This window comes from Hippocampus guttulatus, chromosome 4 (genome assembly GCF_054856545.1).
Source record: "Hippocampus guttulatus isolate MCC_2025c chromosome 4, RoL_Hgut_1.0, whole genome shotgun sequence".
In the NCBI taxonomy this organism is placed as follows: domain Eukaryota; kingdom Metazoa; phylum Chordata; class Actinopteri; order Syngnathiformes; family Syngnathidae; genus Hippocampus; species Hippocampus guttulatus.
In genome coordinates, this window is record NC_141264.1 from 9,509,010 (window position 1) to 9,536,580 (window position 27,571).

General features: G+C 42.0%; 1 protein-coding gene across 1 annotated transcript; it reads right to left on the reverse strand.

Annotated features, from left to right (window-relative positions):
- On the reverse strand, window positions 1–27,571 carry rassf7a (Ras association domain family member 7a). Its single transcript, XM_086109707.1, has 6 exons — window positions 27,159–27,571; window positions 7,142–7,340; window positions 4,871–5,787; window positions 2,494–2,668; window positions 2,322–2,411; window positions 1–280 (listed from the first exon to the last, which is right to left on the reverse strand). Exons 2-6 carry the CDS (start codon window positions 7,242–7,244, stop codon window positions 249–251), a joined length of 1,317 nt encoding a protein of 438 aa, XP_085965833.1. The 5' UTR covers window positions 7,245–7,340; window positions 27,159–27,571; the 3' UTR covers window positions 1–248.

The window sequence follows — 27,571 nt, forward strand, 5'->3', positions numbered from 1 at the left end:
TTCTCCAAAACATGAAGACATTTTTTATTACATTTAAATATGAGGTAATAATTGCTAAAAGGTTCCTAAAGTTTACACAGGTAATTTGTAGCACTTACAGTAGCAAAACACTGTAAATATATTTGTCTTAAGTATATACAGTATGTATATCATGGTATTATTAATAATGAGATTTGCAAAGAAAGGGGTTAAATTGGTGATTGTGACATAAAAAGTGAACAATTTTCCCTTGGCCCTGTGGTCCATGTTTATCGCCATGATGACTCTCGGGATGTCAGGACTGCAAGACACAAAAACAAGTAGGGATAATGATCCCATTGTTTAAAAAAAAAAAAAAAAAAAGCAAACAAAAAACAAAACCTTCAGGAGAAACCTATGCCATCAGGATATTCATACATGAAGACAAAATGAGATACATTGATTCTTCCACTATGGAACAAAGTGGGAGGAAAACAAGGTCAGAAATGGATTAAACTGGCAGAGAATACCACTTCAAAAATCCCACCAAATAAGGGAAGGACTCCCAAAACACAGGCTTCATTTTGACCTGTCACCGCAAGATAAGTGCTTAGCATACGATCAACACTGGCATGGGGGATTTCGAACTCTTGTTGTCTTGATATAAACACACCCTGAAGCTTCAGTACACTGAGGAACGCTGGAAGTTATTTCAGGACAAATGTTAAGAGTGACGACGGCAAATAACCAGTAACGTTCATATCGAGCAGAAATGTTTTTTTTTTTTTAATATAGTATTTTACACTTTGGCCTCTTTGCACACCTTAACGATGTATTTGCGTCTTTTAGTGTGGACCATAGAAAGTGGCATGTGTGAAATGAAGTTAACAAGTACAATAGAAATAAATTTCTACTGATGTGTAAAAAGGCCAAGGTTTTACACAGGGCAAGAATGGGACAGTGCAAAACATGCGGAGCCCTCTGTGGAGGGCTCTTGCTCTTTGGATGTTGACGGTCACCAAAGTACAAGGCATTGGAGTGGAGATTTATCCCCTTTACATATAAATAGCATCCATACAAAAACTGAATCACATCTTTCCAGATCATAAAAAACATGCACATTATGCGCTATCAGTGTGGCAATACAGTAGAAAAGGCAGCTGTCAGGAGATAATGAGAATTGTCGACTTGGTAGGAATGTTGTCCTGAAAGGAGATACGCTTCAGGTAAAGCTCCAAATTATTAAACCCCTGGCCAAAATTTTCAAGTTTTATTTAAAGTTGAAACAGTATTTTCTGACTTGAAATTAGATACAAAAATGGCACATGGTGTATTTATGCATATGAATGATAAAATATTTTATTCAACTCTTCTGCACCATTCTAAAGGACCCTGGTAACTTTGATCATAACATTAAGGATTACTGTACAGTGTGTCTGTGGTAAGGAAGAGTATTAATAATGGTGTTATTGAAATGAGTCGTAACAGTGAACTTGTGATTAATATGTCTAGCTCACAGTTCTTAGGCTCTGGGTTTGATTCTTGGCTCCGACACTCCTATCTGGAGTTTGTATGTCGTCTCAGTGGTTGCATGGGTTTTCTCTGGTAACCCGACTTCCTGACACATCCCAGAAACATGCTAGCCTGATTGAAGACTCTACAATGCCTGGAGGTGTGAATGAATGTAAGGATGAATGGTTCTTCGTCTATATGTGGCCTCCAATTGACTGGACTGGACTTCTCACTCAAAGTTACCTTGGATAGCCTCCTGCTCACCCGTGCCCATAATGATGCCAAGCGGTACAGAATATGTATTTATGAATGTTTTCTTATCATTATAACCTATCACAGGTTTTAGGGTGTTTAGGTTCTTGTGTCATTTTCAGTCACTTATTGAAAAGTTGGCCAGGGGACAAATCTTTTTGGGCTGTAAGTATTGGTTTGAAGTGTGCCGATACGCACAAGTAAAATAAGACAGATAGCAGTTAGTCGAGAAGAAAAAAAATAAAGAAAGAAGGGGCATGAACAAATTAGGGCAATAATGACAAAGGAAATAACATCGTAAAGAGGGGAAGTGAAATTTTGTCAAACAAAATCAATGGTGAATCATCAGAGAGGGTTGTTCAGTGCAAGCTATGAAAAATAGAGGACAAGGAAGGCAGTTGAGAAGTTGCAGGTACCTCCACCTTACAAATGCTTCCACAACCCAACGTCAAAAAGAGCAGCCTCAAACCCAAAACAAGGCAGGGATGGAGAAAAGTATGCGGGGGTAATAGTCCCGGGGACCAGGAGGGTGCGGGCAGGGCAGGAGAGGGGCAGAGCGGGATGGACGTAGAAGGCGGCAGGGTCTCACACATACACACCCTCAGGGTTGAGGCTGGACACGAGGGGGTTCTGCAGGTTGCGTGGATGTCCCAGGAACTGCTTAGCAGTCGGGCAAGGCGGTGATTCCGCTAGAGTTACAGGGAGAAAAAAATGCATAAAGGCAAAATCTACAGGAAAGACTGTTTTAATATTTCTGACTGGTGCCCTTACTGCCATTGCTGTATTCTTCCGGGAAAAGATGTGTCAATTCTAACTGCTCCAGTTGCTCTTGGAGGTCTGTGCGTGAGTGGCTATGTGCAGGCAGGACGCCGGCTTGTTGAATAAATTGCTGCAGGTTACACTGCCGCAACTCCTTGTTCAACTCCTCCAGCTCGTCCTGTTTGGCCTGAGATGAATAAAAGAGAAAAAATGTTTTGAGAGTGCACAAGATGTATTTATTTAACATGCACTGTTAAATTACAGCGCCACAAAGAGGTTTCGACCCCTTTCCTGATTTCGGTGTTCTTTGCGTATTTATCACACACAAAGATTTTAGTTCATCAAAACGATTTTAATATCACACAGAGATAACTCAAGAAAATACAAAATGCAGTTTCTAAATGCCAATTTATTTATTTATACACACACAAAATAAAAAATCTAAACTTACCTGTCCCTATGTGAAAAAGTAATTGCACCCTGAATAATGAGTTGTGCCACCCTTGGCAGCAATCATTGAAATCAAGCTTTTGCGATAATTGGCGAGTTCTTCGCAGAAATTCTTCAACTCTGCCATATTAGAGGGGTTTCTCACATGAATTACCCGTTTAAGGTCACACCACAGCATCTCAATTGGATTCAAATCCGGACTTCGACATGGACACTCCAAAAACGTAATTATTATAATTTTTTTCTCTCAGCCATTCAGAGCTGTGAGTTCGCTGGTGTGTTTCGGATTGTTGTCCTGCTGCTGCATTATCCAAGAGCGGTTGAGTTTGAGGGTGCCAACTAATTGTTGGACGTTCTACTTCCGGATTTGCTTTTTTGTGATTTACCATGGAGAGCAATTACTTTCTCAAATAGGGACAGGCCATTTTGGATTTTTTTTTCATGCCTTAATAAATTAAACTGGCATTTAGAAACTACATTTTGTATTTCTTTGGGTTTACTTGAAATTGGTTTGATGAACTAAAACCTTTGTATGTGATAAAGATGCAAAGAACTCAGAAATCAGGAAGGGGGCAAATACTATTTCACAGCACTGGACATGTAATTGAATGGACAAGAATAGGACTCATTTTATAATGGTGCATGTGGTATTTCCTGCCATAAGGGGGCATCAGAGTTACAATTATTCATTAGCTTTTATCAAGTCAACTGTTGACAGCCTATTGCATTTCACAGCTGCAGATCTGTTTCCATTAGCCGAATGGCAGTAACGTTGAGCTCCTCACACCCAAAGCAGTAACTAGACTGGCGGCCGTGGCCCATCAGATGGCTTATATGGCTGCCAGAGTTCCTTTTTTCGGGTGTGGATAGAGGAGGCCGCTCTTCCCCCAACAATAGGCATATTTCTGTAGTGATAAATCTGGACTAAAGTTGTATTAGGTCATTTTAGAAATTCTAAAAGGCGGGTTTATAATCTAAATTGGAATATAAACCTGCATGTAGAAAAAAACACAAGCCTAATATGTTGGTCTTGGCATGCAACGTACTGTATATCGTTGCACTGATGACTCTGACAAAAAGCCAGTCTCGGAACATCAATCAGAGGTCCTCCAAAGGAATGACTTGTGGAAAGGCAAATGAGCTCATAATTATTCTTTAATCAGTTTTGCAACCACTTATGACTTGGAACCCACTGGAACAGGACACAATGTTTGCCTTCAAATCACCTGACTTGAAGTTGTCCCTGTACTTTGGTCCCTCCAAGCGGAACATTCCAAATGACGTGACCTCAAATATATGAGCTCAGCAACACGGACACCAGAGTATCTGGTTTCACATGGACTATGAGGAAAAGTGTAAACTGGGTTAAGCTTTTATCGACAAAGCCGCACCCAAGACAGCATTCGTCACTAAATAAATAACTACATTCAGAGAAGTCTCCGTTGAACCAATAAAGTGAAGCTCTCGTGTGACAAAACAAGTTTCTTTAATCTCATTTCTATACAGTACAAGAATAGTGAGACCGAGATATGGTCATCTATTATAAAATCACGGTGTGTATGAGTTTAGAACATGTATGCAAAATGAGACCTGCCAAGCTGGCTTAGCAAACCTCCCATTGTTCCTGTAATAAGATTTTCATGGGTTAGTTCTGAGTATATAACATTTGCTTGAATGTTGTTAGTTCAATACATAAAGATGAATTCAGAGAGTTTTAATTTCACTTATATTTAGTAAATGTCTTTGTACTGTCTGCTGCAGTGTACATGGAAGAGAGGGACATGGTACATTTCGCAGTCGAGGTAGAAAAAGTTCTGTTAGACACTGTCAGATCCAAAAAACCCCCAAAAACAAAACAAACAAACAAACAAAAAACACACACATTGACCCTAAAATGGCATTACAGCCCCCTTTCCAGAACTATAGCCTCTCTCCTTACCTGCAGCAGAGACTCTGTCTTCCCAAGAGCTTTATCAGTCTCAGAGAGGTGCTCCTCCAACTCGGTTCCGTGGTTCTCCTGGCTCCGGAGCTCTGCTCTCACGGCATCAAGGGACTCGTCTGGCCGTTTGTTTGTGGCTTCCATCTGACTTTCTTGTTGAATCTCTTGCTCTAGCTGAGCGGAGCGCACCGAGAACTCATGGAGCCGCCTCCCGCAGTCATCTAGCTTAGCATGAAGGTCCCCGAGCTTCCTCCTCATTCCTCGCTCCCGCTCTGTCTCAGCTTGGAACTCCTCCTCCCAGTACTGCTCGTGGGCGAGCTCAGCCTGATTGATCCGCATGGTTTGCTCCAGGGTGTCCAGCTCCTCTTGGAAGCGAGCATCCGAGACAGGTGAAGGAGACAGAGACGGGTGGTGGTGCTCCCAAGCATCAGACTCCCTTTCTAGGGTTTCGAGTTGTGCTTCAATAGCCCTTAGTCTCTCTTGTTGCTGGAGAACCGCTCTAAAGACCTCCTCTTTGGATGGGCCTGTTGGTGGCGAGGGAGATGGCGCATGAGAAGATGCAGGAGTGGGAGAAGAGGAAGGTGAGGCTCTCTGGTCTGGGGAGTCTCGAGGAGACCTCTGAAACTGCTTGGCTTTGGGAGGAGTTGATGGGCCAAGGTTGAATGTGAGTGATTTCTTGGGTTGGCTGCGCTTTAAAAGGTCCGGCTCAGTATACTTGGGCAGGGGTAGAGGGCCTAGTTTGTCTTGTTTTGAGCCAGGCCCATCACTGCTGCTCGGGCCGGTGCGACGCAGGAAGAACTGAACCTCACTGCCGTGTTGGCCTAACTTGGCAAGAGACTCAAGAGGTCTTTCTGTGGCCAGCAACTGTCGTTCGGTGTCGCGCAGACGTTGGATCAGTACATAGCGGCCTGTCTGACCTGGGAACGAAGAAGAAAAAAAAAGTGATTATACTTACTGTTTTAGCAAATAAGCTACTCGCCCTTCCCCAAACTACTTACATGTTTTTCACAAATGTAAAATACAAAATGATTGTAAGACAATACACATGTCCAAACACCTTTGTTTGTTCAAAGTCATTAAAGCAGTGGATTTCTCTTCAACCCACTCCCTTGCGTGAGGAATATTAAGTGAACAAATTGCATCAGATGCATTACGATACCTCTAAATATTAGCCTCTGAGAATAAAAAGAATGCACAGCTTTCCCAACATGGAAACTAAAGTTTCCACAAGGACCTTGAAATTAGGACAAACCCTCCCTTATGGCTCAGCAAGCTTCTCACTCATGGAAGGAAGAGAGTGCTAAATCTGGTCTTATGCTGCTAAATGCTGCTGCAGTGTATGGCTTGAATAAAGCCAGAGGACACATGGGCAGGCTCCAATCCAAAATGACCTCATGACAATCCAGCAGAGCTCTTAATGTTGCTCAAAGCTGCAACTTTAGGATTAAGCATTATGCTTTTTGTTTTGTGCGCATGATTATTATTATTTTAATGCAGCCATGTTTCCATAAAGCAGTAGAGTTCTGTTGGTGCCACCGCAGTGCGGTTTCCATTGTGCCCAGTGAAGGTGGGCTCATCAGCTCCATTATTAGTGGGACGCCATAGCAGTTGCAAAGGAGAAACAAACTTTTCTCTCTCCACTGTAATTGTCAGCACAGTGGAACCACTAAATTGTGATTATGTTCTTTTTACACTTGTATGAAAGTTGAAAAAGTAAAAAACTGATGGGTCATCTGCAACTACTTAAATAGTGGAATTGATTGATTATGTCAAACTGATTTTGGTTTCATTGATGATAAATTTGGCAATTTGGAGTGGACTGAGGGTAACATGAGATAGCGTGAAAACAATCATATAATCATTAGATTTTGAAATGAATCAATCATGGAAAATTCTTTACTAAGACTGTTTTTACATTTTACTATGAACAGTGGCTAACCTATTTTTACTTTATTTCCTGTACGGACAATAAAGGTTTTATGACGGAGCCTTAGTATGCTGTTGGACTTTGGCCTTTGGTATGTTGTGTTCCCGTCATTGCGTTATTCTTTTCATATGTAAATGCCATTTGTCTGTCAACCGTCAACAGAAAGCTGTTTATCTACTGGTAAATTACTATGAAATAGGTGTTGTCACCCAAATGGAAGGGGCAAAAAGTGGTTCAGTATTGCTTGATTAAGTGAAACCATGACATGCACTTCAAGGTACAGCTTGGTGCCAACACGTTTCAAATCAAGTGACGCTCTCACATCAAGAGCAGGTGTTACTCACCTATTGCCTGGGCCAGAGCGATGACCACATCCTGGCAGGACGTCTCTTCTGAGAGTCCACACACCACCCGCACCACTCCGTCCACCCACACTTTGAGCTCCATCTGCGACCGAACGAAGCAAGCTGATTGGTAAGATGGTCTTCCAAACTGATCACAATAGTTCCGCTTTCCTCAGCTCAGCATTGCATGGCCCCAAATCTGTATGGGATAGACCATAGAGACGCACGGGTGTTGACAGTTGGAGACAGTTTGTGTCCATCGCACACACAAGATAGTCTACTGACAGTTGTGCATTCCGCTTCATGTGATTCAGAATTCATACTGACATCAAGAAGCAGCTATGCTGTTCGACCATTTATGACCACAGCAGAAGACAAAGTGTGTAGTAGCAATCCTCGAGGTCTGTTAAGGGCTGTGGTAAGATCTTGTGGCGCTAGGAGCATAAATGCCAATCTGTAACCCAATTAAACGCTCTGCTACCCTCCTTCAAAGCTGTTATAATAGCTTACTGCCAAAGGGAATGGACAGGAAAAGTGGAGCAACTCGAGCTTGTATGCATCTGGTGGCGGGTGGGAGCAATATTCAAAAAAAGAGGGGTGTGTGTTTGTATGTGTCCTCCTAATTTGATCCCATTCAGCACGAACAAAAGTGACTTGAGTGAGTAAATCAACACACTCTTTCCAGGCAGAAGGCCTGACTCCAAATTAATATCATTATGTTGACTCCTGCCTCTGTCAGCTTGTGCTTTTACAACCAAGCTTCAAAATAAGGAAATAAAATACTGCAGGGCTCATAAAAAGTGAAAAGTCTCACAAAGTGAAGGATTATCTACAAAGGTTGGCACCGAGAAGGAAACCATGTAGTCTATGTGGGTAAAACACAACACTCGGACAGATGCCGTTCTCTTTCCGTCTGACTTTCTAATCTCAGTGGGACGTGTTTTCACTCGAGGCACCCCCCACACACCTTATCTTGGTCTTCTTTCAGTGCCTGGCTGTGCTCTGTTGGCTGCCAATAAGGACCTGCCTCTAAGGAATGCATTGACTTCATCAACCAGCCGGAAGAATTCCTACTTTCTTGAACAAAGTACAGCCCTGCACAGCCCACCCCTGGTGACCTCGACACCGTGCGCCACCATTATTTCAGTGCTTGTTTAGACGGCAAACACATTGATATGGCAACAACATCTTATGCTTCAGCCCAACATGACATCACACACACAAGGTGTGATGTCACTGCTCCAAGAGTGGATGATCATGCACGGTATATCGTATGCGTGGCATGAATTGTAATATAATTTAGGTCAATGAATCTTGACCAAAAAATAAAAATAAAAAACAGCAATGAATTGTGAGGTCTTATCAAAACTAAATGGCACTGCATTGATGTCAAGATTTTTCTTTAGAAGGGCAAACAATGTTGCAATACGTAATTGAACCTGACAGGTTGAGTGACAAAGTGAGTAGCCAGACAATCATCTGCTTTGAGAGAGAGGCTTTTGTCTCTTTTTTTCCTTCATCTGATGAACAGGAAGCAACGTTTCAAATCTTCAGCAGTGGAATGACACTTTGCAAGCCACGTCACAGTCAAGTGCCTCACCTGGACTGAGTTCAAAGCACTTCCACAGCCACAGATGACATGTAAAAAAAGTCAGGCCTAAATAGAGGATGATCTCTACCCTTTGCTGCCTTTAAAAGTTAATTGTTTTAAATTTGAAACGAAAGACATATATGCAGATAGGCAAACATTTTTTTAAATCAAAGTGTTTCTGTCCAAGGTTTCTACAGTATGTACCACAACAACTTAAAGTGGAACACAAACAAGAATGCCACTCTCCCATGTTATTTAGGTCTAGTCCCTCCTGGTTAGTGAAACATGATAAGCTGCACCGACTAGAATCAAACGCGTTTGTGAGTTTCAGGTTGCGATCTATTCACTCTATCGCAGGCAACAAGACTGAGAACCAGACAACGGCCTGACGCTGTTCCTGGGTTGAATGTCCGCCACAGGTACTGAAGTGGCTCGCCTGGCTGATTTTCATGGCGCTAGTGGCGGATCAACTCTAACACATCTGCTTTTTGACAGTTCCCCCATGTGTGACCGGTCACAACCTTTCACCCAAAATGGCCATTTACACAGGGCTGCTTTTAACTAAAGTGTTTTTTGCTATTCGTTTAGACATCAGAAAAGTATAACCCAAGGCTTCAGCTTTTCAAAAACAGAGGAAGTGTACATATGAGAATACATCACATTCATTCATGATTGGCGGAACCAGTGGAGTTAATGTAGGCATGTCACTCAAAATGCGGTTGATGCTTCTCCTCTGCAGCAACGCTTACTTTTACTGTGACAAACAGACACACAACATTAGGCAATCCATAACAGCATTACAAATATGCATTTGGATAAGACCGCAAAGACATGAAAGTGGCCTGGTATAATGATCTTGAACACTGAAATAATAGAAGAAAATTACCTCAGAATCTTCAGATAAAAATATGACTGCAAAGCTCCCTGCATGAATTTTTGGAGTAGACATACAAATTCTATGAACTGACAGGGGGTGCCAATAGTTCTCCACACATCCTTCCACCAGCAACACTCATTCCAACATTAGCAATTCATAAATGCATCTATGTGACAATACTATATAGTGCACTCTATGAGAAACTGTACTTTGTAAGAAATTAATTAACTAACTAACTGCTTCCAACACAATATACTGTACATCCTGGCCCAATGCACCAAAACAACCTGACACCCAGTTTCACTTGAAACCAGGTCCTACACGCATACCACATGTTGACTCAGTGCAAGGAATGAAGAAAATGTTCTCACTGAGGCTAATCAGCAACCGCAAACATTCACAACTACACCTTAGACAATGGGCAAACGAACCAGGCGCTTGGGGAGATACATGCGAAAAATACAGATAAAGGATGAGGAAGAGCGGCGAAGAAAACAGCTGTGATGGGAGCCATGTGCTTGCCATTTTCTCCCCTCTCATCAGCCATCGAGCAAAACCGCCTCACGTCTTTTATCACCCCGTCTGTGCCTCTTTCTTTCTCTCTTCAAAAACAGTCTGCCGGCTCCTCAGTGAATTCTACTGAAGACACAAGGGGTCACCACCGCTCACAGCCCTGCATATAACATAGGAGACGTGTGTGCCACTCTTGAGTGGGGGAATAGTGGTTGTGTACAAAGTCTACATGTATTTTTTCCATGAAATCATACTGAAGCCAATTCGGTTGTATAAAGGGAGATAATTCCTCACACAGACACGTGAACATATACAGAATACTGAACAAAATTATAAATGGAACACGTTTGTTTTTGCTCCAATTTTCCATGAGATGTACTCAAAGTGTACGCAAAAGAATCATTTCCCTCAAATGTCGCTCACAGAGCAGTCAAAATCTGTGCTGGTGAGCATCTCTCCTTTGCCCCAGTACAGTGAAACTGCATATAGATTTAGAAGAGGCCTCTTATTATAGGCAGCCTAAGGCACACCTGCGCTATATTGTGGACAACCTAAAGCACACTTGTGTAATAATCATGCTGTCCAATCAGCATCTCAATATGCCACAACGGTGAGCTGGATGGTAGAAATAATCACTCACACGGATTTCAACAGATTCATGAACAATAAAACTGCAAAAAAAAAAAAAAAAAAGTGAAGACAGAAAATGCTTTAGAGCTTTGAGTTCAGCTCATGAAAAATGGGGGCCAAAAACCAAAGTGTTGCATTTATAGTTTTGTTCTGTGGATATACCCCATATACTCAAATATTTATACTTCTGGAACACTACATTGAACACCATCGTCTTGTTTTACACATTACTTGAACCGGACTCAATCACATGTAAGCACATGTAAATTATACTTTGGCATGTTGTGAGTGTTCATCCAGTATTTTATCAAATGTTCATAAAATGTTTTTAAAAAACAACTTGTCTTTCTCAGAGGTGAAACACCAGTCAACCATGCCGAAGGTTTTCTGAAACATTATGCACAAGACGGGCGGCCCGGTAGTCCAGTGGTTAGCACGTCGGCTTCACAGTGCAGAGGTACCGGGTTCGATTGCAGCTCCGGCCTCCCTGTGTGGAGTTTGCATGTTCTCCCCGGGCCTGCGTGGGTTTTCTCCGGGTGCTCCGGTTTCCTCCCACATTCCAAAAAAAAACATGCATGTCAGGCTGATTGGACGCTCTAAATTGTCCCTAGGTGTGAGTGTGGGCGTGGATGGTTGTTCGTCTCTGTGTGCCCTGCGATTGGCTGGCAACTGATTCAGGGTGTCCCCCGCCTACTGCCCGGAGGTGGCTGGGATAGGCTCCAGCACCCCCCGCGACCCTAGTGAGGATCAAGCGGTTCGGAAAATGGATGGATGGATTATGCACAAGACTGGATATTCTGCAGCTTTTCAACATCTCTAGCCTGAGGGTACAGGATCTGTGTGCCGGAGAGACACACGGAGACGTGTGCTATGCCAGTGCGTTGGTCACAGGTTGGGTGTGCATGCATGCATTCATGCGCAGCTTCATGAGAGTGTGCGCCAGCTCACAGTGCTATCGCTGCAGCAACAGGAGGTCAAGAAACAATGCAGGGCACTGCGTATCACACCTACGCATCTGAGCCTAACCACAGATGGGTACTCATTCAGACCACACAAGGCAGCATTGTCGACACACAATCACACACAAACACAGCACTTACATTTGTTCAAAGTCCCAATGAGTAAGAGCAGAGAACGATGGCCTAGTCTGGTTCAAGAGCATGTAGTAGGTTAGACATTGTTGCTTGATGACAATGAACAGTGGTGGAAGAACCTCTGTGCCGCTCTGCCCGAGCTTGGCACAGACAACGCTCAAGGACTTGTAACACTGGCACTGAGCAGCCTGCTCTCATCACAACTGCAGACACTCTATTGTTGTTGTTGTTGTTCTTGTTTCACTCTAAGCAGGCAGTTGCCTCTTTTGTGGCCTCTGGTGTCACTGGGTCGGTGTGCAGTGCCAATGATTGCGGCCATTCTGCCTCATCCACATGTTATGACTGATAAAACTAATCAAGTGCTTGCTTTTGTGTTCCCTGAAGCCCAATTTGCATTCTTTATTCTACCCCTCCTGCTTTGTCATCCAAAGTTTTAGCCTGCTGGGAGAACACAGCTGCTGTATTCAAATACCCATGAGATCAACGGCAAACAGTTTAAGTCCACAACATGCCGGTAGTCAGCAGCAGTGGTAATTATCATCCATAAAACCGTTTTGGTTGGGAAACTGCATTGGGGTAATGACTCATACATGGTTTTTTTTTCTGAGCATATCAACATATACTTTCAGGGATTAATGCCTGCTTTCGCGTATCATTTTGAAGTGCAGCGTTTTTGCCTCTGTACTCATGCGGTATTGGGAGAGAATACCTAGATGAATGTGGTACGCCTTTTTTTATTTAGTGCCCCATTGGAAAATTCCCCTGACCAAATATTTTCACTTTCATATTTCAGCTGCTGCAGAATCCTGAGCCAGCTTGGTTTTTCCAGAGAATTTATGGGACAGTATGAAAGCAGTAACAACCCCTTTCTAAACTGTATTTAAGTTGAAAAACGTTTAACCCCCATCTCTTTTTAATAACAGTCAACAGAATTAGTCCATCCATATTATTCTCTTCTATTTCAATCCTCCTTCAAATATATAAAGCGACACTTGCTGTGTATTTTACTGTGCATGCCGATGTAAGAATAAAAATAGACATTCCTTTGTAAGAATGTTACTTATACATCCATTATCCAAACCACTTATTCTCACGAGGGGCGCGGGCATGTTGGAGCCTATCTCAGCTGTTATCGGGCGGTAGACAGGGTGCACCCTGAACTGGTCGCCAGCCAATCGCAGGTCACAAATCGACGAACAACCATTCATACTCACAATACAGAGTTTTTAATTAACCTACCATGCATGTTTTTGGAACGTGGAAGGAAACCGGAGGACCTGGAGAAAACCCACGCAGGTATGGGGAGAACAAAACAAAGAAGATAATAGCGCAGAGTACCTTCACCAAGGGTGAACTGTTGAAAGTGGATGATAAAGTGCTACTGTGTATTGTATTGCATTTGTCTTTGTCGCAAGGTCAGTAGGTCTCTTCTTGATGAAGGGACTGTACCATTTTTTATTTTAGGGAAGGCATACAGTACTGCTTTGTTATGACTCAACTGACAAAGAACACACCACCAAGAGTGTAAAAATCAAACAGTGCCATATTTGTGACTCTGTTAGTTTATTTGCTGGTTCACTTTTGTCTGGTTTCTCAAAGAATTATACAAGACATTAAGAACAGATTAGGAAGATCCAATTTGCTGCCGAAGGAAAGGGGGACCAGTTCCTTTTTACCTTTATACATAGTTGTTTGGACATTTTAATCAAAATGTAACGGGTTTGTCAAGTCAATAATTCTGTCATAATACAGGTGTAGTCCAGATTTGTTATGCTCTGAGCAACTGCGGGCAAAGAGCGGCCCCTGGCTTCAAAATAGCACAAGGTTTCACAAACACAAATCAACTGGGTTCTGGTGCGTTGTCAGGAAAGTAAACCAGAGAGCTGAGGGTTCATATTACTCATTTTCTCTATCGCTGAGGTTTAAAGTGTGAGCCATAGTAATAAATGGTGGGGAAATAACAGCTGAAAGTTGAGCAAGAACATGCCATCAAAGTACACGTGGTACAAGTACAACTATAAAAGCGGTTTGGAAAAGAAAACTGGGTCACAAGGGTTTTTGTTTGTGCTTTATGGGGCCATGCAATTTGCACACAAACAATAGTACATGCACATTAAAAGTTGTATATTTTAAGATCTAATCCTTCTTAGAACTGAGACTTGGCTTTCCTAAAATACCAATTATTATCAGCTCACTGTTAAGACACAAGATAAATAATGCATTTTTCTCACAGCACATTGATTGGGAAAATATTTCTTTGAAAAACGTGCTTATGATCTACACATGCTTTGAAAATGTCCAGTCTGCCTGAGCCTCTCTTTTTACTGGGATGGAAATGAATCAAAAACAGCACTAATGAGCTTAAGTCGTGCATAGAGGCCCAGTATCAAGCACTACGCGTTTTTAACCTGCTCACGAGAACGATTGACCAAGGGCGAAACCTCAATCAGAGTGGATTCGTGCTTCATTATAAATCACACCTTTGCCATAAAATCAACGGCACATACATTAACGGAAACAGTAAGTTTTAAAGTGTTGTAATTCTTAAGTCTTTAAGTTTCACTCCAATTTTTTTTTTTTAAAAAGCATGAATGTCAATGACCACTATGCGTCCAGCTGAGCATGCACAAATAGCAATCCATTTAAGACATGTCAAGTTTATTTGTTTTGCCCTTAATCACGAAAGAGTCACAAAGGGCTTCACAAGCCCATAGTTGAGAAAGTCAAGCGATATATCCCCTGACCTACAGTAAGTACACCCTTAACCGGGCAAGGGAAAAATTAAAACCCCATTTGGGGGGAAAAAGAACCACTGAGAAAGGGCTAGAATGATCAGCACCAAGAAGAGGTCGAACCTCAGATCTTGTCATGTTGGACGGTGCAAAATCCACAAAGAAAAAGCATCAGATGCAGCCACCGAGCCTCTCTCCATGCAGGAGACGAGGCACTCTCCAAACAGGAGAGGTGTTGTTAGTTGCTTGTGTTGTTAGTCGTTCCCTGGTATCTAAGCCTGCTGCATGCCAGGTCCCAAAGGCAACCGTCAATGTTCGGTGCTCTGCCCACAGGAATGCACCTTCATACGGCTGTTTTTTTATAATTAATTTAATAGATGATGGAGTGAGTTATAACTAAAGTGTGGGGGCCAGTAGACCACGGTGTAATGAGATTAGCTAAGGGGTTCAATTTGTTTTGCATCAAAATGGGCTTGCTGCGATTAGAATTACTTAGGGCTAATGCTAACTAGACGAGTAGGATAGCCACAACCTATCCTATCCAGTGTGTTGTAGCCATGACCATTGGCTTGTTCTCAAGGCTCTTGAGATCAAGGGTGCAAGTGGTATACGAGTTCATACTTAGGTTTATTTGACTACAGGTTTAGGAGCGAAGGCCGTCGGAAACCCGAGCAGCCGAAAATCTCCGTCGGTGTCCAAGAAGTGGTGTGACCAAAAGTTGGCAAGAAGATTAATGCTTCTTTTCTTCTTCAAAAAAAATTAAAAAATAGCTTCCAAAAAGAAAAACAAAAAAGCAAAGCATAGAATGTTGGTAGAGACAAGAAAAGCAGTGCAGTTGATCTCTCCATAAAACACACCATGGCGTGGCTGTAGCATATGTACCAGTTTTTCAACAAACAATCAGGTTTCAGTAAGGTGAGCTCAAAAATTTGATAATTGTGTAACAATTAACTGCCACTTCAATGGATGCAAAAATTACCCCTTGTTTCCATGAGCATAATTCCCTGAGTGGTTGGCCATTGTATCGATCTGATAGAATGTAACTGCTTTCTTGAACATACCCTGATGTAATATTGTTGTTTTTTGAGACAACAAATTAATTGAGACTGACTTAACAACACACCCTCTGCTGGCTTCAACAACACAGTACACACAAATTTGTGTTGATTTGTTGAAACCACAATTCATTGATAACAATTCCACATAATCAACCAAATTCTTGAAAATCAATTGATTAACATGGCCATCCCGATTCACAAACACACAACTATGAATCTATTGCATACCCTTGATGGGATAGAGTTATGCTTATTTGCTGCTGCAAACATGGTGGGGTCCGTCAACATCTGGTAAAAATGAAACGGACCATGAAATCACACGACACGTGATTGATGTTTGAGGTTGATGTCGATAATCTAAAGCAGAACTAGACCCAGTCATTGAAAGTCTGTATCCTGTCACTGATAGTCTCAGCCAAGTCGAACTGTGGAAAACACCTTTGAGCAGTGTCAGTCACCATAAATCATCACCAGACATTTTCACAAAGATCGTCAACTGGCCTGAACAGGAAGCAAGCAAGAAATAAGCTGCAATGGAGAATTTCATTGTTGAAAAATGACACTTTCTGTTTTAGACAATATAGAGCATGTGGCCAAAAATACTTTATACAGTTGTCACTTCAATACAGCCGCACAATTTATCTGTCCAAGGGACTTCCTGCTACCTGGCTCATCGGTCGGTTATTTGCATCAGCTGGGAAACTGAGCAGAGCAGAGAATATCACAAAGAGGGAATTTGTTTGCGCTGACTCATGGGTACACACGCACACACACACACACACACACACACACACACACACACACACACACACACACACACACACACACACACACACACACACACACACACACACACACACACACACACACACACACACACACACAGCCAGCAGCAAATAGTGAGAATGATAACGGCAGATTGCACAGGCAGCGCCAGCCTCCACAGAGAGCTGGGCTCAGGATGAGTGGGTTGACCAGCCGCGGGCTTAGCCCTCCAAGCACAGGAGTTCATATTGTCGAATGAGCCAAAGAAGAAGGTTCTCAAAGACTGCTGATGGGCACCCATGTGTAATTATACACCACCGATCTGAGTCAGCAATGCTTGCCAGGGAATGAGGACACTGCTCCTTTCCCAATCAAGCGCAAACACACAAACTGACAAGCATACAGTGTACATGTGAAATACACTGTTCACAAAAGCTAAAAATGAAATGACACACAGTTGTCATCAATGCTCGATTGACAACCAAACTTGTGTAGTCATTAGTAACTTTAAATCTCAGAAAATATGGACTTTTTTGCAGATGAACAAGCATGTGCACCACTCCTTTCCTGTCTGCGTGCTTGCATCTGCCACAGGGGATTCATGTCTGCCACAGCGTCCAGTGTCACAGGTTTGAAGCTCCAACTCATTAGTAATTTAAAACATTCCTCCACATCTTCTCATATTAATTATTTACCACTGTTTTTTCATTTAACCATTTTATTTATATTTTTTAAAACCCATTTTGAATATTATTAAAGAACCATTTTTAGTATCTTAAAAAAATGATTTGCACATATGCCAAGTGACAAAAGTGATGCTTATTATTGCATTTGGGTTTATATTGGATGGACTTCGATATGCAGAATTTACATGTTGACATCTAAAAGTACCTTGAAAGCCAAGCTGTAAATAAGCAGACACCTGGTTGAGTGGATACATTGGAACGGTGTTTAACTGAGTTGAGAGGAGGAAGACTTTCATTAACAATGCTTTTGTGAAAAAAATGCAGCGCATTTCTACGAACAGCTCAGTTGATCACTCAGACGATTTCTTAAATACTACATGAAAGCTCAGGATCTGATGAGTTTGACCATTAAATATATCTCTTTGTTCAGTGGTTTTCCATGGCATTTTGCATTATTTTATGGCAACCTTATTCGGTCTTGAGTTATTTTAGATGTAAATGGCACTTGGTTTGCAATTGGTATATAAGACGGACAATCGCGCCCATATTTCCACGACCAAAAGGCGCACTTAAATTTAAAAATTTCTCCAAAATGGACGGGGCGCTGAATAATGCGGGTCATCTTGTGTATGCACCAAGTTCCAAAATCTGCGAATGCTGTTGTGTGACTTCGATGTGGGGGTTCGCTTGACTGACTGATGTTGTGCCGACACGCTGCTTCTATAGAGGAAAGGCGGACGTAACTAAGGACAACATATGATTGTTAAAATGGGAAGGGTGGGCGTGAAAGAGGACGTTAAAGGTACGCCCCCAGTAGGTGTGTATAGGATAATGCATGCATTGTGCAAAACGACACCCTGAAAATCTACAAAGAGACACACTTACGAAGCACAGGCTACACTGCAAGCTGTCAGTTACGCGGAGGACCGTGGGAATCGAGCAGCCGCTACAGAATTCAAGATCAATGATTGGTGCACAGTGCCTTAATTTTCTGAAATTGCACCATCTATCCATCTGGGCAAAAACAATTGTGGCACGGCAACATCCGGCGGATTACAAGGAAAAGCTGGACATTTTACTGCAGTAAAAAGTGAGGGAGATTTAAATTCTTTATTCCGCCGCTCTGTTGATCTCATTTGGCTTCCATTACTGACTCTTCTCTCAACCAATCCCCACATTCCTACAAACCCACTTGGGCTACAGCAAGCGATGAGGGACAACCATACTTTGCATTTCGAAACACAACAGAAAGATTGCCGACAAACACATCCAGCCCAACCACATCACCAACATGGTGCCGCTCACTTTCGACCTCCCGGTGAACTTCCCTGTAGAGAAGAAGGGGACCAGCACGGAAGCGACATGCACAACGGAGCATGAGAAGTCGTCTTTCACTGTTGTGCTTGATTGCCATGGTTATGGACATAAACGGCCAAAGTGAAGTTGTGAGCGGTGTGGGAGCAATGGTGAACACAGCTTTTCTAAGACTGGGAGGCAATTTGTGAATGGATTGTGGATGCATGGGCTAAAGTGCTTGCTTTCGCAAAAGCTTTCTGAGGAGACGCACGGCAATGAGAATGACTCTGGGAACCTGGCATGTTTGATTTTGAATTTGCCCATCTATTCATTTCACAGAAGATTAGAACTTTGATGGATTGAGGATGAGGATTGGTCAAAAATATAACATGAGTACTTTGTTAAATACTTCAATAAAGTACAACCAAACTCAGTTTTGCTTCCACTGCCTTTTTAAAACCACACACTAGCATGCATCCATCCATCCATCCATCCATTTTCTACCACTTATACAGGGTCGGGTCGCGGGGGTAACAGCTTTAGCACGGAAGCCCAGAGTTCTCTCTCTCCCCAGCCACTTTTTCCAGCTTTTCCCGGGGCATCCCGAGGTGTTCCCATGCCAACTGGGAGACATAGTCTCTCCAGCGTGTTCTGGTTCATCCCCGGGGCCTCCTGCCCGTGGGACATGCCCAGAACACCTCACCAGGGAGGCATCATAATCAGATGCCCGAGCCACCTCATCTGGCTCCTCTCGATGTGGAGGAGAAGCGGCTCGACTCTGAGCCCCTCGTGGACGGCCGAGCTTCTCACCTTATCTCGAAGGGAGAGCCCAGACACCCTGTGGAGAAAACTCATTTCGGCCGTGTGCATACATGCTACTGTATTTTACCACGTCTGCGTCCAATAATACAATGCGTCTTGTGTATGTGTTGAATACAGAAATAGCACCCATAACTGACACTAGACTACATACACCATGTCTTTTAATACAGTATGCCGTATGGTCGTGAAAATACGGTACATGCTTTTTCACAGAACATTTTTCAGACACTTAGTGAGTACTGAGTCAGTGGATAGTAATACTTGTTTCATGCAAAAAGTAACTCTTACAAGGAGATGGATATGCCTTGACAGTTAAACTTGAGTGACAAGGTTTTTTTTAACGAGCCTGTATCAAGCAAAAGCAACATTTTTGAGCTTTCATGTTAAAATGCTAATTCCTCATCAAAATAAGATACCCCCAAAGTAGTTTTTCCTGCTCATTCCTGTTCTCTAAACACCAGCTCCGCCCAATCCTAGGAAATGGGGATTGGGTCCTCAATTTTACATGGATGAGATTGAGGAGCCAGCTCTGTACCGCCCCTGCAGACTAAATACACGGCCGCCTTCTGGGAGCCACCGAAGTTGAGATTTGCACCATGTCTGCCAAGTGACAGAAACCGTTCATTTTTTTGTTACGACGTTTTAGTTTAGAGAATGTGTAAGTGTTGAAAATGAGTGTTTGGCTGTGACAAGTTAAGGATGTGTTTGCCATTATTGGTAACACGTCATGTTGTTTCAGCTGAGCAATGTTATTTCCAGGTGTTTTTGAATGCATCAGGCGACTCATGGAACTTGAGGGGGGAGTGTGAGAGCAGTTGGGAGAGTGGACGTTATGCTACTGAGAGAGGAGTTCCTCCATGTGTAGGCTTTGCTTCACACTGTAATTGCTCAATTTTGGCATTGGCTATGACCCACAGTAGCCATGTTTGTAATTTATATTAAAAGATGAGATCAGAAACTAATGCCTGAGATCATACAAGAAATATATAATAATAAATAATCATTTAATTTATAGAGCGGCTTTCCAAATAATTCAAAGACACTTAAATATCTCTGAGAGACGTTACAATACATTCTTCCATCATTATTACGATTTAAGGGGGCAGTGCACGCAACAGCCATCTTTAAGATGACATCATAGAAGGGGCGTATAAGCCACACTGGGAGTGGCGGGATTTTAGTGAGCAGTGCATCTTCGGGGTGAGAAATATAGCCACCAAAATAACTCATGTTTCATAAGAAAATAGAATGTGCCAATGGTAATATATAATCAAATATATGTATAGCATACAACCTTGGAAGCTTAAAATCACATGATACAGGCCCTTTAAAAACATGTTGACATTGCTTGAATTGATGTGTAATAAACATTTTAAAAGTATGTTTTCAGCTAACTTTGATCATGGGGAGAATTCCACACAACTTTTTTTATTGACACATATTAAATGTTAAATTTTATTCTATTAAAACAAGCTGTCCATCAGCTTCAGCTCATTCATAACGCAGCTGCAAGAGTTCTGACAAAAAACAGGAAATACGACTCCATAACACCAGTTCTAAAATCTTTACACTGGCTACCTATTCATCAGAGAATCGATTTCAAAATCTCTCTGCTGGTTCATAAATGTCTTTCTGGATCAACACCCAAATACAACCCAAAATGCTTTTGCCATATGATCTGTCAAGATCCAAGAGAATATCGAGTGGTGGTATTTTAGTCGTCCCAAGAGTCAGAACTAAATAAATGCGGCGAAGCAAGGTTTTTTTTAACTATGCAGCAAAAACCTGGAATAAACTTCCTGAGGAGAGGATGTTAGGTATATCCCCACGCTGACCACTCTGTCGGTTTCAATTCTCTAAAACAACATGTTTGATGTATGAATGGGGCCATAACAATAAAAATGCCTTGCCTAAAGTAAAAAATAATAATAATAATAAAATATTAAATTCATAGTGCCAGCGAAACATATTTTAAAGATCATCAGTCTTAAGTTCAGTCTTAGGACAGGTATCGCTCTAAGACACAGTCTTAGGCTAATTGTGCATATTCTGCTTTACTGCCAACTAAGTGGTTTCATCAAAAAACTGACCTGTATGCTGATTCTTTGGTTTTCAAGATGAAAGCAAGAATTCCACAAGTTTCTTCCCAATCCACCTTTAAAAACGAACATGGCAAGAGAAACTCAGTCACTGCTGGATTTGACTTGACTGAACTGTGGCAATATTTGAGCACCTCAAACAAATTCAGCAAAAACTACAGGTGCTCAAGTCTAAAATGTTACTCCATGGCGAAGGGAGGCCTGAGGTGTAGAATGTCTTCACTCACACCGATGTAATATTTACCTTGGGCGTTCCAATACACTTGGCCCCTGGAGAGACATATTACGTAAACAGTTATGAAATAACTGGGATGGATCTTCAGGCCATGTGATCGAAATCGTGATTTCAGATGTAATCATGGGTTTTTGTTTTTTTTTGGTTTGTCCCCCCCCCCCCCCCCCCGCCATCACTGCTCTTATGCCCACAAGCTCACCAATCAGAAGCAGCACGATAATTGCGGACTGGTCGCACAAACCAATTAGCTCAGGGCTGTTTAAAAAAAAACAGAAAAAACTAAAATGGCGCTGCTTCCTCAGATGGCTCACAAACTGGAGGGGGGAAAAAATATACTGATTTTAAACTTTAAAAAGATGTACGGACCAAACACTTTTGACAAATGAAATTTAATTTGAAAAATTTGAAATAGTCAAACTTTGGCTATTGAACGTCTCTGTTCTCGATCAAATTGGTTTTCGACCAAAAATTTCGAGTTTTTTATGACTCTGATTACGACCGAAAATAGGTTCTCAACCAAACTGAGAGCACTTGAATGCGCCACTTGAGTCCTGTCGCCTTCCTTACCCAAGGAAGTGACGCTTCCTCGGGTAGACGAGGAAGTGACACTTCCTCATGTAGCGTTCCATTGTGAACAGACGTGTTCAAGAAAGATTTTTTTTTTTTAATATGAGCGTGGTTTCGGTTTTTGAACGGCCTTCTGGAACAGATTATGGTCGAAAACAGAGGGTATGACTGTATTATGAAAAATATGCCAGTCTTTGGAAACTAATATTATGTAAACAAGATGTGTCATGTAATGTTCACATTTTAAATCATGTGTTATGCCTCACCAAAGTTGTACATTATCCCGGCCGGCTTCTGAACTGGATCTATTTAAATTCACAGAAACCAACGTGTGACGTGTAGAATGAGGATCTCAAGTGGCTAAATTGGGCTCAAATTTATAGTTTGGATAATTTGATGAGGATGACTCAGCCACAACTGAACTCGGTGCCCTGTCATTACTCTAAGAGGAGGCACTGAGCCAGCCAATGCTGGATGAGTCGAGTTTTGTGTGGGCGCGCATACATGTCTGTGCAATCGAGCATGTCAAGAGAAGGTGGAGGAAAATCGAGGGTATGGATTTATGCCTCACTGACAACATTTTGGGGGGCCAAAAAAATTGAAAACTCAACTGCACCTCGCAGTCCAGTTTTCTGTCACAGGGAACATAGTACTGTACATACCTGTATACATAAACACAAACAATGAATCCCATGATGTTTCAATTACTTTTAGAAACAAGTTAGACTGCTCCTCGATGTCTATGTTCTACGTGACCAAATTTTTGTAAAATGGGGGACGAGTCTGTCAAATGCACCTGCCTGCCCCTTGTCCGCTTGGTTGATTTAGTACTTTCAAGTCCCAAGGCAGACATTTCTCTCTCTTCTGGGTGTCTTGAACCCCCAACCCCCTCTCATTCTATCCCCACAGTGACCAGGTCTTTTGGCTGAGGCCTCCTTTTATTTACTGCCAAGAGAATTCTGTGTGCACAAAGTCAAAACAGCATGGCTGGTTGAGCATGGGAGCAACCTGCTGCTGCTCACACACACACACACGCACACGCACGCACACACACACACACACGCACACACACACACACACAGAAGCTGCGTGGCATCCCATGGGGGGTGCAGAGATGTTTACTACATTACAATCACAAAGGACAGGGAGGAAAATAGACTTAGACACCCATAACGCCTTCAACTATAATCTGTCTCTCCTGTTGAGAAATTACAAGAGTAGATATGCGGTCACGGGTTGGTGACGTGATCGAACAAAGAACCATGAACCCATTAAGACAACGAAAGGTTTCCCGTGACAGGCCATGGCAGCATTCTTAAAGTGGAACTTTATGGTCAGCTGAACTGACTTGGGAACATGACCTTAGGTGGACAAAGCTCTGAAAGTTCATCCTGAGAATCATTGATGTAATCCAACCACGAAGCGGCATATGTTGGTTTACTAAAAAGGGGTGAGAGAGTAGCTCAAAGTGCAAAGTGCAAAGTAGCTCAAAGTGCCTCAGTGCAACACTTACACAAAGATTATATTGTGCAAAGGAAGTTAGCACGGCTGAACCCCTCCGGATACATAGTGTACAATTGTTTTTGAGCTTGTACTGCACCTGCTGTTTATCTGGACTGCCTTGCCAAGTTGTACTTTAATCTGATATCTACAGACAATCCTAGTGTTTATACACAACAAGCTAGCCTTAGAATGAAAGCTCAGTAACATGTTTTAAGTCTCTGCAGCATCAGGCACATGTATCCATCTTTCTAGATATATCTATTGATCTATCTATTGATAGATAGATCGATAGATATAGATATAGATGGATAGATATACACACACACACACAGCTAGATAGATAGAAAGACAAATTGCGTATAAATTATATTTTACCCCCATTTTTGTGGAATCCCACATTGAATGTTCAGTATCCTTTCAAGGTTTTTGGGGGTTATTTATCGGCTGATGTCAATCAATGCCTTGCACTGCAATTGCAAGAACCGATCAGCCACAGCTCATACTTTAGGCCAACTCGAGAGCAGCCTGCGTGTAGTCTAGCGTCACCTTACACTTTCCCTAAAATTGCACATTACAAACAAACCAGAACTGTAAACGCTAACAATAATATACAGTATATATTTATTTATGTGTGTGTGTGCAGTTCTCGTACAATATAGGGATGAAAGTTTGGATACAATGTTTTTTTTAGTAAATTAAGTTGATCAATTAATCCAAAAAAATGACTGATTAATCAATTAACAAAATAAACAAGAGTGAGCAGCTCTACAAATGAAAAATGTGAAACTAATCCATGTAATCGGTTTCAGAAGTGGTGTCGGCGGACCTCACTCATCATGGGTGATCGTATCCGAATCAGTTGCATAAAAACCCGATCAGAACACCCCTAGGCTTGTGTGTTCACTCCAGATAAATACATAAAATATGCATGCAAAATACCCTGCAGATGCAAACAAGCCATCGGTTAAGGAATGGGTTTTTCGAATTGTATGCTGGTTTCCAACAACAATGTGTTTTCAAATGTACATTTCAAACAAAAACAAATGCACTTGAAACGTCTTACGGTCAAGAAGCAGAACCACAGGGATATTCCTTTTCCAAATCCCCTCCTTCCTCTCAATAATTATAGTCTCCTAGCTGACAAAGCACAGATCTGTTGTGTTTGTCTTTACCTCTTCAGATACAACAGGTGTAGTGGGGCTTGCTGGGCTGTAAGCCACTTTTTTTTAACAAGTTGTGGGAGCCAAGTGTGTTCTACCCATCGTAGCTCCACATAGACACCTCAGAGACATGAAGCCTCCCTTAGCTCCCTCCCAAAATATTGGGACGGAAATACTGTCACTGTATATCTGCCAGCTTGTGTCATTTTTAAACAGGCGGGATCCTACACAAAAACAGTCTGTTCCTCGTTTATCAATCCCTAGGAAATATAAATTCAATGAGGATGATTTATTTAAAGCAGTAGAAAAGATTTGACGAATCGCAAACTGGATGGAGTTTGGATTGGAAATGGGTGAGAGGGAGGATGATGGAGCTGGGTGTGAGATGAGAATGTGATGCAAGGAAAACTGGATCAATCTTTTATCACTGCAGTGTACTTTCTTCCTTAATGGATCTGACATGAGCACAGCACTGCCTTCCGTCCCATTGCACAGGCAGGGGGAGGACACGTGGAACAAGGAGTGTGAGAGTTAGACGGAGCTACACTTGAGAAAAAAAAAAAAAAGACATGGACAGAAACAAAAAAGGTGGTTTGAACCACATTCCCAAAATAATCATAGCCCAAAACTATGCAGACATATTATTTCATGTCCTAGCGTCATCCAATTACCTCCGGCCCAGAATGCATCTGCGGGAGTCGGTAAACATGTCTGATAAGGACCCGAGAAATGAAGTCACTTCACAGCATGAAAAATTACTTTGTAAATTTCCATCAAGATATCGTGCTGTGCATGGCCAAGTACGTTTTCCTTTTCACGGGAGCTAAATGACGGACAGGCGCTTTGACAGAAGCGACAGACTACCCTGCACTAGTTGATGGATCTATGTGAAAAAGCAGTGGAAAAAGAACAGTCAAATAAGGGAGTTGAGAAGATGACTCTCTCACCATCCTAAAACGGGCTCATTCAAGGACAACAAGAAAAGTCTAAGCACTGAGGCAGCTGCACAGTAAGTCGGAGGAGAGAAGAAATACGCATTAAAGGGGTGTATATAAAATTGAGATTGCACTACAGCAAACATACCATTGTCCTGCAATATAAGAGCAGATACTTGTCAATTCCACTGGTATACTTTAAGGAACGAAAAATGGAAGAACATATGTTGGTTCTCCCTTTTGCAGCAGCTTCCACTTTTTTTGTTTGTTTGTTTTTTATTTGGGACTTTTTCAGCGCTGATATCCAATTTGGGACATGAATACTGGCATAGCGGTGTTGCACAAGGTGTAACAACCTCATAGTCCAAGTCAGGGTAAAGACTATTTACACTTTTGACAGTAATTGCTTGGAAATGTCTCTTCGGAAGCAATGATCTGGTAAACATTGCAAAATTCTACTTGTTTTTACTGACTCTGACAACTAGTCCAAGTAACCAATGACAGCTCAATTTCAGACTTTAGATTAAATGCACTCATGAGTGACATTTGGTGAGTGGCAACACATTTAAAATGACCACTCGAGGTAAGATTAATGAATAATAATACAAAAAATTGGCAATAAAAAGCTACGGTAAGCTGTGATCTTTTTTTTTTTTTTTATATATCTCAAGCCAAGTTGAGATAAGACAATGACTCTTAACAGTAGGACAGGATTTCAAGAAAACTGTACCGGAGCAAGTTTCAAATGAAACTCTCAAAATTGGAGAGAAAGCATGTTTGGCTCATGACATCAGACATTTTCTTCCTGATCTACACCATGCTGGAAATCATAACCAAAAAGCTTGGTGTGCGTGACAACAACTCAATGTTGAAATAGCCTTTAAAACTTGCATTGCATGATGTTATTCTTTGAGATGTGTGGCACACTAACACTTCATTGAGGTTGGGGCATGCAGCACTGAACTCTGCCCGAGCCTCCAATGAATTAATCTTTAATCTTCCAGTGATAAAAGCAGCAGCCAGTGTGTGACTACAAGTACCATCCACTTGTCTCATAGTCCTAACACTGAATGATTGATTGAAAAAAACAAAACACTTGGAGCAAATCAAAACAAAAAGCACATGGAGAAGTAAAAAAAAAAAAAAAAAAAAAAAAATCATGTGAACACAAAGTGAGAAGTTTCGCCAAACAGGTTTGAGCCCTTCACACAGCGAGTTTGTTGTCCAGACAGCTGGAAAGGTATCCTCATTGATACACAGCTGAATTATCTCAAAGTCTCATTATTTATCTGCTTCAAAATATATACAGCCGACACTGTAGTGTGTCATTATTCCGAAAAACAAAGGCTACAGTGTTAGCTACACCGCAAACAGCTTACTTTAGAGAAACTTCCCTGTACTGACATTCGAAACAAGCAAGGACACATGCAAAAGAAAAAAAAAATTCCACTTACCAGGAAGAATATACAGTATTTTCACTGCCTTTAGTCTCCTTATACCTTGTCTCTGCCTTGCTGGGCAAAATCCTTGAAAATTGAAATAGTAAAAGAATCCGTCCGGTGTGTGAGGCAGTGTTTGTGTGTACGAGTGTGTAATCGTATGTATGTCTATGTGTGTGTACGATGTGGAGGACGATGACAGTCGCGAAGAAGAGGTCAGAGGCAAACGGACGTGGTGACAAAGCGATATCAAGGATGTGGCTCCCCTTTTCCTGCCCCGTCTGGCTGCCTGCCTGCCTGCCTCAGGAATGCACTGCTCCTGGGTATCTCCACCACAGTCAAGATCTGAGAGCCTGGAAGAGTTTTGTTTTCTCTCGCTCTCTCGCTTGTCTCTCTCTGGCTGACTACACCCCTCCTCCTCCCTCACC